Source organism: Piliocolobus tephrosceles, chromosome 16 (assembly GCF_002776525.5).
Source record: "Piliocolobus tephrosceles isolate RC106 chromosome 16, ASM277652v3, whole genome shotgun sequence".
NCBI lineage: Eukaryota > Metazoa > Chordata > Mammalia > Primates > Cercopithecidae > Piliocolobus > Piliocolobus tephrosceles.
Window position 1 is genome coordinate 9913537 of NC_045449.1, and position 12412 is coordinate 9925948.

Consider the following 12412-nt stretch of genomic DNA (forward strand, 5'->3'; position numbering starts at 1 on the left):
TTTTTTTTTTTTTTTTTTTTTTTTGAGAGTGAGTCTCACTCTGTCACCCAGGCTGGAGTGCAGTAGCCGGATCTCAGCTCACTGCAAGCTCCACCTCCCAGGTTCACGCCATTCTCCTGCCTCAGCCTCCCGAGTAGCTGGGACTACAGGCGCCCGCCACCTCACCCAGCTAGTTTTTTTTGTTTGTTTTTTGTATTTTTTTTTTTAGTAGAGACGGGGTTTCATCGTGTTAGCCAGGATGGTCTTGATCTCCCGACCTCGTGATCCACCCGTCTCGGCCTCCCAAAGTGCTGGGATTACAGGCTTGAGCCACCGCCCCCCGCCTCCACCCCCGCAAACATTCTAATCTTCCTGATCAGCTTGCTCAAGGAGGGGCAGCTAAGCAGGGGCCGGAAAGAGATCACAACGGGGTTTTGAGATCTGGGGCTTTCCAGTCTAGCTTTCATCACGGTAACCCTGAACATGCCACTTTACCCATCCCACACGCCGCATCCCAAGTGTTCCCTTGCTCCTTTATTCATTTATTGATGCTTAAGTGTAGTTATCATGAGTGGTAACTGACAGTAGGGATGGTGAATCTACTCGTCTGCAGGTTGGAGTGGGATCTATACCTGAGCACCCTTTGTTGCCAAGTGCTCTCTGTAAACATCAAACCTTCTTAACCTTTTTCTATGCTTAACTCTTGGCACCTTTTTGGATAACCAGCCTGCAGGTTCACAAACCAGGACAAAAAGTAGTAGCCAGCTGGGCATGGTGGCCTGCGCCTGCAGTCCCAGCTACTCCGGAGGCTGAGGCGGGAGGATTGTTTGAGCCCAGCAGTTCCAAGCTGAGGCCACAGTGAGCTACGATCGCCTCTGTGAACAGCCAGTGCATTCCAGCACGGGCAACACAGGGAGACCCTGTTTCCTATTTTTTTTATTACTATTATTTTAAAAAGTAGTAGCTTTTATATCCAATCATTACCCTTTCACAGCCTAAAAGAATGACATTCTACCTCCCAATCCTGGGACTGGTGAACAACGCACATTTGCCCTCTCCATGTACTGCATGATTTATTTTTGTTACCTGGAAGACACCTCAGCACCAAGATTACTGTCCAAAAAGAGCCTGACTCAATCCGCCTATCCTTAGGCAGCCACTAGCTATCTGGGCCTGAGTCTCCAGAGCTCGCCTTTCCTGAATTCCCCATACTGGTACCTACTTTGTAGCTTTTTTTTTTTTTTAATAAAAAATTGTATCTATCTTCTATAAAAGGAAAATGTGTTCATTTTAGGAAATTTGAAAAATAGCAAGAAGTATAAAGAAGATAAAATGGCCCATGATCTCAGACCAAAGTTTCTCAACTTCAGCACGATTCACATTTTCAAGTTGAGCGATTCTTTGTTGTCGTGTCCCGTGCATTGTGAGATACTTAGCATCATCCCTGGTGTCTGCCCACTAGTTGCCAGTAGCACCCGCTCCCCAGGTGTGACAATCTAAATGTCTCCAGACATTGTCAAATGTCCCCTGATTGATAGCCATGATCTCAGATGCAGACAGAGCCACCACACATTTTCCAGTTTATTTTTCTTCTAGTCCTTCTTCCTAAGTATAGATTTCCTTCTGCCAAATAAGACTGACTATACATGCAATGTGTGTCCTACTTTTTTTTTACTCTGTATTATGTTGTGAGTACTTTCCCAAATGACTGCATTTTCTTCAGAAGCATGCTTGCTAATGGCTGCGTGACATCACTGGCTAACCTCCAGCGCCGTAATTCCTTTCACCCATCCCCTGTTGCAGGACCGTTAGGCTGGGTCCAGTGTTACGGTGCTGTAAATAATGCTGGAGTGAACAGCCTTGCACATAAATCAGAACCCCTCAAGATAACCCAAGAACAGACACTAGATGAGGAATCCCCGTGTCGATGGCTTATAATGCACACTGTCGAATCAGCTTCTGAGATATCAGTTATACCACTGTCCATTCTTTAAAATGGATGAGTAACAACTTCATAGTATTTCAGAAGGGATTATGTTTTGTTAGGGAAGAAAGAATGATTTTGAGGGTGGGGAGCTATTTCTCATATTCTTCCCGATGATGCCGAGGGTAGCCTCCGATTTTCTGTCATTGTTGCTGAACCACATCCGAATTCAGGCTGCTGTCTTCCAAAACAGTCTCAAATCAGGAGACAAGTAAGTTTCACTTCAAACAAGTTAACAGAATCTGCGTTGAAAAGGCAAGCTGGGGTCTCAGCCGGAAACATACAAAACCAGGGTTGATTCATGATGGCTGATGTGAGCAGAGGAGAGAAGGGGACTGACAGGCCAGCTGTGCGCTACTGACTGCTAGTCCCCTGCTCAGGAGTGGTGCTCAGACCTACAGTATCAGCATCACCTCGGGGCTGGCTGGAAACCCAGAACCTCAGGCCCCACCCTACCCTAGACCTCCTGGATTAGAATCTGCATTCTAACAAGAGGCCCAGCTCACTCTAAGTCCATCAAAACACAAGAAGTCCTGACCTACATTGAGGTCCAAATTATTTTCCAGAGTTCACTGAGCTGAATCGAAGCCTCCTAAGAGAACGACTTAATAATGTTCCCCCAGATTAACACTCTTGTCCGTGTTAAAGCTGAGTGTCACATTTCAGCTGATTAGACTAACAGCCAATGGGTCTCCAGAAGTTGCCAAATGTCTCATGGTCTCAGAAGCAGACAGAACCATCATTAATATTCCAGTTTATTTTTCTTCCAGTCATTTTTCCTTATGTTAAGTATAGATTTCCTTCTTCCAGTGACTGGTACATAGAATCCACTGCACAAGCAGCTACTGTCATCATCAACATCATCAATATTATCATCATGATCATCATCAATGACCATTATTGTCATCATTTTAATGATCGCCCCCAGGGTTCGGGCATTTTAATTCCTGGAAAAGGTTACCGGAGTTTGGAAGTTTCATTAAGAACATCTTCCTGAATAATTTATGGGGAGACTAAATAAGGCTAGTCCTCAGTTTTTTAGGCACAGCTTAATGCAACTAGAAAAGCCGTTAAGCATTGACATCAAGGTCCAGTCTAACCACTGAGTAATCCTGTGAGCCTGCACAGGTGACCTCATGCATACCTTGAGTTGTTACTGACGCCTAACTCACATGTCTGCATAAGCATCAAGTAGGACGGAGACTGTGAAAACAGCTGGAAATTGTACAACATACTCCCATTGCCTTCCATCTCCTAGCTGTCTCCATGCTAGTTGACCAAACGAGATGATCAAATTTTACTAAATTCCATTCTGGGTAATCTGGCCATGGGAGGGGTAGGGTAGAGAAAAGGAAAATTGTCTTGCACATCCATACTCTTAAAGTGATGAGAAACACAGGCTTCAGGTATCAGGAATCCAGACCAGAGAATGGAACTCTCTGTCCTAATGGTTTCAACCCCATCCCCGTCAGCCCCTCCTCCAAACCACCCTCGAATTCTAGAAAACCAATAAACTACAATCATCCAACCCTCTCCCCATTAGGGAACACGGAAACCACCCAGATACAGCAACCACCTTCTACCTGGGGGCAGAACTGGGCTGCAGCCACCTGGACTCCCATGATGGTCTTGTCTGTAATGAAGCCTTCCTGGGCCTGCAGAAGCAGCGAGCTCTATACCTCCCTTAACAGGACCCCTTACCTGGGAATCACCGGTGGATTTTCGGACACTCATGTGGGCAGTCTCTGGAGGGTGCGCTGGGGTCCCTGACGCGTGGTATCCATTCACTGCAGGGACAGAGACACGGCTCAGATGCTGTGTGGGCCACAGATGGGCACCCCCGCCTTTCGTCCACTGCAGCCCCTTTTCCCACCTCCTTCCCTGGCTCTGAGAGGTCTTGTGTGGCGAAGACTGTCCCTTAGGATCTGATCTTCTCTGTATCTGCAGAGCTGGAAATGGGCCGAAGGTGTCTCTCTAATCCTCAGCACCCAAATTACCGAATTCTTAGGGGCCTGAGTTTCTTCTTTAACCCAAGAGCAAAAGGAATGTGCCTAATAGGAGGGGAGGTCACTATTGTCCAGCTGCCATTGCTACAAATACCACATCGTTGTAGTTACAAATGCCAATCACAGGTCCAATCTCCCTCCGTAAAGTCGGGGCGGGGGTATCTCCACCACCTTCCGACAATTTCCCTCATCTTTCTTAACTTCTCCACCCTCAAACTCAGAGCAGCGGAATGTGAGTATACTGGAAAGAGGACTGGATTGATTGGCCACCGTGAAATTACGCTCTTGTCAATTAACAATCAGGTGGTCATATGCACTTCATTCTTGAGTCACCGTTCTTCTAGAATTAAAAATACATAACCTGGCTTGGAACAGGGGCTCATGTCTGTAATCCCAGAACTTTGTGAGGCCACGGCAGGCAGATCATCTGAGGTCAGGAGTTCGAGACCAACCTGGCACAGTGGCTCACACCTGTAATCCCAGAGCTTTGGGAGGCCGAAGCGGGCGGATCACCTGAGGTCAGGAGTTTGAGACCAACCTGACCAACATTGGGAAACCCTGTCTCTACTAAAAGTACAAAAAAATGAGCCAGGCGTGGGGGCACACACTTGTAATCCCAGCTACTCAAGAGGCTGAGGCAGGAGAATCGCTTGAGCCCAGGAGGCGGAGGTTGCAGCGAGCTAAGATGGCGCCATTGTACTCCAGCCTGGGCAACAAGAGCAAAACTCCATCTCAAAACAAACAAACAAACAAACAAAACAAAAACATTATCTGAGGCTCTAAAATTCTACCCTTATAACTTTATGTCTCTTGGGGGACACTCACTTATGCTCCCAACACTTGCTCTCCAAGGGACGGGGACGCCCTGATATGTAGTATCTGCCGATTTCTGTGCCAAAGACACTCCCAGCATGGACGGTTTCAAGCCCCAATGCCGCCGCACGCATGCTCCTGACATCACGAATTCACCCTGGGACCCACGTGATCTCAGTTCCCAGGTGCTATCACTCTCGTAGGAATATAACTACATAAGCTTAGATGAGCAGCTTCTCCTCAGTGACCCTCAGCTTCTGTACCTGTAAAATGGGGATGATTCTACCTAGTCTCCTGACCTACTGTAGTGTTGATGTGAGAATCCAACAAAGGATAATTGCCAAAGTCATAAGTAGTCACAAAGCAGTTCGTTTTAAAAAGAGAAGGATGAAAGGCAGGGTGCGGTAGCTCACACCTGTAATCCCAGTACTTTGTAAGGTGGAGGTGGGAGGATTGCTCGAGTCCAGGAGTTCCAAACCAGCCTGGGCAACATAGTGAGACCCCATCTCTATTTTTAACAATAGAAAAAATTTTTTTAAAAATTTAAAAGGGAAGGATGGCCAGGGGCAGTGGCTCACGCCTGTCATCCCAGCACAGGCGGAGATGTGGAGGATTGGAGGGCAGAGGGAGGATTGCTTGAGCCCAGGAGTTTAAGATCAGCCTGGACAACACAGTGAGATCTCATCTCTACAAGATAATTATTTCTTTTTAATTAGCTGGGTGTGGTGGCTCGTGTCTATAGTTCTAGTAACTCGGGAGGCTGAGGTAGGAGAATAGCTCGAGCCTGGGGGGTGGAAGCTATAGTGAACCGTGATTGTGCCACTACACTCCAGCCCGCACTTCAGAGTGTGACACCCTGTCTCAAAAAAGTGGGGGAGCAGAGGCATGCAGAAGGGGAAGGTCATTGTTTTCGTTCCTGAAGTGAGTCCCCAGGAACCACAAGGCTGCCTGATCTCTAGAGACCAGGACAACGCACCATCCCCGTGACCCAGGCTTCAAGTAATTGCCAACACGTATATTCAATGAAAGTCAGACTGGAGGAAGATCTATACACTGATGTCCAACTCACGATTCTTCTAGAGAAAACTCTATAGTGTGGCAGGAAGCACAGGAGAATATGGCTGAAAGTTACCACCAACACCTACTCATCTGGAGCGACAAGGACTGAAGGCAAGCGCTGGGCAATGGGATGATGAAGCCTATTCCACGGAGAACCCGTCTCCTGCTCAGGCGGTGCCCCATTCTCCAGCACCTGCAGTGAAAACTCCAGGGGCCAAGGGGGGCCACATGCAGCCGAGTGCCTGTGGGCAGCCAGGCTTCTCCCCAAGCTACAGTGTTTGCCCTCCACTCCAGAATAAGGTGGTTGCACACATCCCAAGAAATAGAAAGCTGACCCACAGCAGGCCCCTAGTGCAGCGGAAGCCTGGGGAAGCAACAAGAAACAACAAATCCACCCTACAGGGCCAGCTACAAGCCTGGGCCACACCCACGCCCCTGGAGCAGCTGGCCAAGTGCAGACACCATCCACCTGCTATGAAGGCAGCTTAAGAGGAGAGGCCAGGATTCCAACAGCAACAGGGAGAATGCTGAAGGGCCGAAGGAGAATCCACTCCAACTGACATCAAGCTATGCCAGGAAGGACCTGAGCCTGATGATAAACACACCCCACAATAAGGGCATGAGAGCCGAGAAATTTTATCAAAGAGCATAGAACTGAAACGGATAAAACACAGATGCCGAAAGATCTAAAGACAACAGAAGAAAACCTCAGAGCAGTGCTTTCAGTTTAGGACTGATTAACAGACAGAAGCAAGGAGAATAAAGAAGACCCAAATAATTTAATTTAAAGGGCTGATTGAAATAGATGTAGTAAACATCATATCCTACAAACAAAGGCAACATATTCTGCCAGGAAGCCCTGGAACATTTAAAAACGTGGTCATATTTAAGCCACAAATAAACTGTCAATAAATGGCAAAAAGCATAAAAAACACAGGCCACATTCTTTGACCAGGAAAGCAGTAAAAGTAGATAATAATCATGAAAGAATAAATATACAAGATCCCCATCCCCCCAACTCCTAAACACTTGGAAATGTAAGAAACTGCCCTCTTAAATAATGCCAGATCAAAAAGGAATTTAAAACTGTAATTACACAATATTTAGAAAATAATAAAGAAGAACATATCAAAACAAATGGGATAAAGTCTGAATTATACTCGGAGGAAAATCCACAGCCTTAATTTTTTCATTACCAAACCCAAAGCAACAAAAATAAATGGACTAAACATTCAACTTAAGATTTTAGGAAAAAAGTTTAAAGGCCAATAAAATACGCCAAAAGAAAACAGGAGAAAGGAATAGAAAAGTGGCAACAGAAATTAATGAGTCAGGAAACAGGAGACCATTAGCAAACCATGGCTGGTTCTGTGTGTGTGTATCACAACAATAAAAACAGCAGATAAGCCAGGGTAATTTGAGAGGGAAAGAGAACACAAATGCTCAGAATTTGGGATTAGAAAGAAAACAATGACACAACAAATATAGTAGAAATGTTTTCTTTTTTTTTTGAGACAGAGTCTTGCTTCATTGCCCAGGCTGGAGTGTAATGGCATGATCTCGGCTCACTGTGACCTCCGCCTCCCAGGTTCAAGTGATTCTCCTGCCTCAGCCTCCCGAGTAGCTGGGATTACAGACACCCGCCACCATGCCCAGCTAATGTTTGTATTTTTAGTGGAGACGGGGTTTCATTGTGTTGATCAGGCTGGTCTCGAACTCCTGACCTCAAGTGATCCACCAGCCTCAGCCTCCCAAGGTGCTGGGATTACAGGTGTGAGCCACCATGCTGTCCTTATAGTAGAAACTTTTAAAATGCAAGAACCTATGACTTATAATTCTATATCTTCAACACCAAACCTCCCATGAGATTCAAATCATCAGAAGGGTTTCGAGAGATGTCAAAAAGAAGTAAAACCTTTGAAAAATGGCCTCCCCGCAAAAGGCACTGGACCCAGATGGTTTGATGGGCAAATTCATTCACACACTCAAGAAAGAAATACCCAGGCATAGAAATGTGTGGCAGTCTTCTAGGTCTATTTTACAAAGCCAACATGACCTTGATCTTAAAATCAAACAATACACAAGGGAACCATGTTTAGTCTGCTGTCGAAAATGAAATGCACAAGTTTTTACCTGAGTAGGTAATAAATATCTTTGATAACGCTGAGTCCCCCTGAACCAAGGTTGTCCCAGCTCCTGAGGAGACCGGGACTCCCTCACTCCCTAGACCCTCCAAATGCATGCTCAGTCCTGCCTCTCCTCTGCCAGAGTCTTTCTCCACACTTGCAGCCACCAGGAACCGTATAAAGGGGAGACGTTTCGCCCCTAATCCAATCCCTTGTTCTCACTTCCGTTCTGGTCTGTCAGCTGATAGCTCATTACTGCTCATGTCAAAACAATTACTAGGAAAGAAAACATAATTTTCCATTCGACCCTTTCTCCCTACGCAGCAGCTCTCCTCAGACACCCTGTCTTGCTGGGTACCCCTTTCCCGGGCACATTCAGAACACGTCTCAGTGGAGATCTAGACAGTTACAACCCACAAGATCCCGGCAACCTTCACCCACAGCATTCCTCATTGCCATTCCCTGTCCTCGGGGCTCCTGGCTCACCCAGGGTCAGCCGCAGAACAAATGAGGCTAGAAGTGGGTGCTTCTGGGGCCTCCAGCCTCCCGAGGAGGGAAAATGAAACTGGTCAAGGATCGCTCATAAAGGGAACATAATTCAGTGTGGAGATACAAGGAAGAAAAAAAAAAAAAAAGGCAAATGTCACATTCAGCTGTTTTCAGCATTTTTAAAAAGGGAACTAAAAGCTCTATCTAGTTAGTAACCTTAGCAGCTTTAAATACAAATAGTACACACAGGCACCCACACACTTCATGTGCCTTATGGGCAGTTAAGCAACTTGAGAGGGCTTAGGAGGTGTCTAATGAGAGGAGGGGACAGATATTTCGGTAGAAAAGAAGAGAGGGAGGTCTGGGTAGGGAGAAGTAAACAGAAACAGAGAAGAAAGGAGAATATGAAACGTTATCAAGACCGACCAAGCAACAAAGAAGTGCCAGCAGCTCCGCCACCCAGGGCTCACCCCCGCCCGCAGCTCGGCTTCCGTATCTCAGTATCGATCCCTGATGGAGAAAGTCCCATCCTCAGAGCCCTATGCTCCAGGTTCCTGTTCCCCCAGGAACCCGAAAGAACGTAAGAAAATCAGCCATGAACACTCTAATTTCTCCTGTCTCTGGAATAAATATAGTAATTTTATTCATCAGGGTAAGGAAGCTGGTGGCCGGGTGCGGTGGCTCACGCCTGTAATCCCAGCACTTTGGGAGGCTGAGGAGGGCGGATCACTTGAGGTCAGGAGTTTGAGACCAGCCTGACCAATACGGTGAAACCCCATCTCTACTAAAATACAAAAATTAGCCAGGGGTGGTGGCGCATGCCTGTAATCCCAGCTACTTGGGAGGCTGAGGCAGGAGAATTGCTTGAATCCGGGAGGCGGAGGTTGCAGTGAGCCATGATGGTGGCATTGCACTCCAGCCTGGGCAACAAGTGTGAAACTCTGTCTCCAAAACAAACAAACAAACAAAAAACAAAGTTAAGGAACCTGGGAGTGCTGAAGCCCTGGTTCTTGAAATCCTCGCTTCCCTCTTTTTCTCTTCCCCTCTTTTTCCCTCCCTCCCTTCCCCTCCTCCTTCCTTTTTTCCTTCCTCCCCTCCTTCCACCAGTCCTCCTTTCCTCCTTCTTTCTCACCCCCTTTTCCTTCCTTCCACCCATCCTCCTTCCCCATCTATCACATATTAAACATGGTACAGCCTAATATTTCCTCAGGTGTGTTAAATGGGACAGGAATTCTGCCAGGATGTGTATTGTAAGTGTTATGCGGTGATAGTAATGGGTCAGTGTTATAGTCCAAAGAATTGAGGACAAACACCCCATTATTCCGATTGAGTTTATTTACAGTAGGCCTTTCAGAATATGCTGACATGCGCTTGAAATCTCAAACAAGGCAACAGCATGCAACATCCCTCCACGCACACAGACGCAGAACCCGTTTAGGGAAATACAGCAGGGCTACCGTGAAATCCACTTTGGGACACATAGCCATGGCCGTAGAATGCAAGGTTTGAAGTGGGGCAGTTCCGGGCTCATCCGGTCTGATGACACAGGGCACAATTACAGTCTCCCTCCTCCCACCACACCCTGGAAGGCCTCGCAGTTTCCTTGGTCGCCACGCTCACCTTCTCAGGAGGATCCACTGTCTACCCCTGTTCATTCAGGGGAGCAGTTTTATATAAATACCTTTCTGTCCTAGAAATTTCTCTCTGGCCACCTGGTCTTCACTGTCTCTCCTGGTTGTCTAAAATGTCAACTGCGTTCCCAAAGACAGAACTGATAAAAGATTTTCCCACATGATTGTGAACAGTTACATGGCTGCTTTCCAGGACATCAGAGGTTAAACAGACCTTTGTAATGTCCCAGGAACCTCAGCTAGCAAGGACACTGGTTCCAGGGGAACACGCGCTTCTTCCAATAGAGGGTGTTGCGGCCTTTCCTGGAGTCAGTGGTGAGGTCTAAGTCAGAGAGCTGGGGAAGCTGCTTTGAACCTGAGACTGGCTAATTCCGCAAGAAGTGAGGGTCCTTCCTTTGCTCCTGCAGGGGAGAGGAGAGCTGTTCCAGGCTTCCTGATCTGGAGAATAAGGTGTGGGCGAGGGTGAGGCTCTGGGTTCCGGAGCCCCCTCCCCAGAGAGCCCCTGCTCAGAGGAAGCACAGCTGCCTCCCTAACCATACCCCTGGCCAGCTCCTCAGGGTCAAAGGAACATCCTCCTTGCCCTTCAGCCTCTGCAAAGGCACTTGCTCTGTCCCCTTTAATCTGGGTTCCCTGAGGCTACTGGAGGCCTAAGGATGATCTCTCAGTGGGCTGACGCCCCAAGGCTGAGCAAAGCCAGATCCTGAACCCATGTTTCCTGAAACACTCCCGCAACCGCCCGCCAGCACAACCTCAATAAATAATAGATTTCTTTTATCCTTAAGAAAAACATGTAAGTTCAATGCACATCCCAGGCCCAGAGGCTCAGAAAGGAATTCACTTTCCACATTTGCACTGTTGACACAAAAGCCACAGGTGCCTATTTGAATTTAAACAAATCAAATTTAAATAAAATCTAAATGCAATATGATTTCCAGGACTGGATCCGAGAACAGAAAAAGGACATGAATGAGAGAACTCATGACATCTTAATAAAGTCTAACATTCGGTTACTTGTAATGCACCATGTCAATTTCACGGTTTTGACAGATGTACTGTGGTTATGTAAGATGTCAACCGGGGGAACTGAGTAAAGAAGGGAACTTACTGTCTTTATAGCTTTTCTGTAAATTAAAAACTGTTCCCCAAATTTTAAAAAGTTATTACAGTACATGAAAAATTCAGCTCCTTGCGCATACCAACCACATTTCAAGTACTCAATAGCCACACGTGGCTAGTGGCTACCATATTGGAAGGCGTAGAGAAAGAATGCTTATACTGTCATAGAGGGTTCAACACTGCCCTGTACCGTCTTCATTCTACCCGGTGACTCATACGTCAACACTGCCAGCATCTCCCTTTTCACTCATTTTCTTTCCCTTTGCCTGTTACTATTCCTCTCTACAAACCCGTATTTGCACACTGCACGTTAAGCCCAGCCCAAAGAGGATTTTTAATATTTGCAGCAGTTACTGAATGGCGTCTTAGGTGTTCTGTTTTGGTTTAAACTTTACTTCTTACTCAGGTGGGTCTCACCCAGAAAGCCTGGCATTAAACACCTCTAGTAAAGCTACTGAATAAACACAGCTACCATAACTCTGGTGATATTAAAGGATGGAATGCAGGCAAAGTCCCCAGCCGAGGGCTGATCCTAAGTAGCACCCAACATTCAAAGACTGGAGTCTAGTTTGTATGGAGGTCGAGGGGAAGGGCTTTGGGGGAGGACTCTGGGCATGTTTCCAGAACTCTCTTCCCAGCTGGCAACCTGGCTGCCTGTGCTTAGCAGCATCCAACAAACCTGCACGAATAAGAATGAACCAGCTCTGCCTGTGGGTGGCCCTTCAAATTCTCTCTAGAAGTTCACAAAACTACAACACAAAAGTAAAGCCAGCTGGGTATGGTGGCTCATGCCTGTAACCCCAGCACTTTCGGAGGCTGAGGCTGGAGTATCACTTGAGTCTGGGCGTTTGAAACCAGCCTGGGCAATATAGTGAGACCTTGTCTCTAGGAAAAATCCTTTAAAAATTAGCTGGGCAAGGTGGCACGTGCCTATAGCCCCAGCTAATCGGGAGACTGAGGTGGGAGGATCACTTGAGCTGAAGAGGTCAAGGCTGCAGTGAGCCAAGATCACACCACTGCACTCCAGCCTGGGCAACAGAGCAAGACCCTACCTCAAACAAACAAAAGAATCCAAAAGCATACATGGATAGGCGGGGCCTCATTTGATCTCCCTCCAGGCCCTCAAGTTTATGAATGGGGCAAATGAGGCCTGGCAAGGAGAAACATGCTCAAGGCCCCAGTTTAACAAATTGTAATTTCACAAATCTA

At 46.9% G+C, this 12412-nt stretch overlaps 1 protein-coding gene across 9 annotated transcripts in view; it reads right to left on the reverse strand.

Annotated features, from left to right (window-relative positions):
• Positions 1-12412, reverse strand: part of GAS7 (growth arrest specific 7) — a 292165-nt gene that overhangs the window by 55526 nt on the left and 224227 nt on the right. For 6 of the 9 annotated variants that reach the window (XM_023190869.3, XM_023190874.3, XM_023190876.2 and 3 more), the window contains exon 4: positions 3665-3750. The exons of the other annotated variants lie outside the window; for them this stretch is intronic. In XM_023190869.3, the coding sequence (XP_023046637.1) occupies positions 3665-3750 (86 nt within the window). The remainder of the gene's footprint in view (positions 1-3664; positions 3751-12412) is intronic. 9 annotated transcript variants of the gene reach the window in all.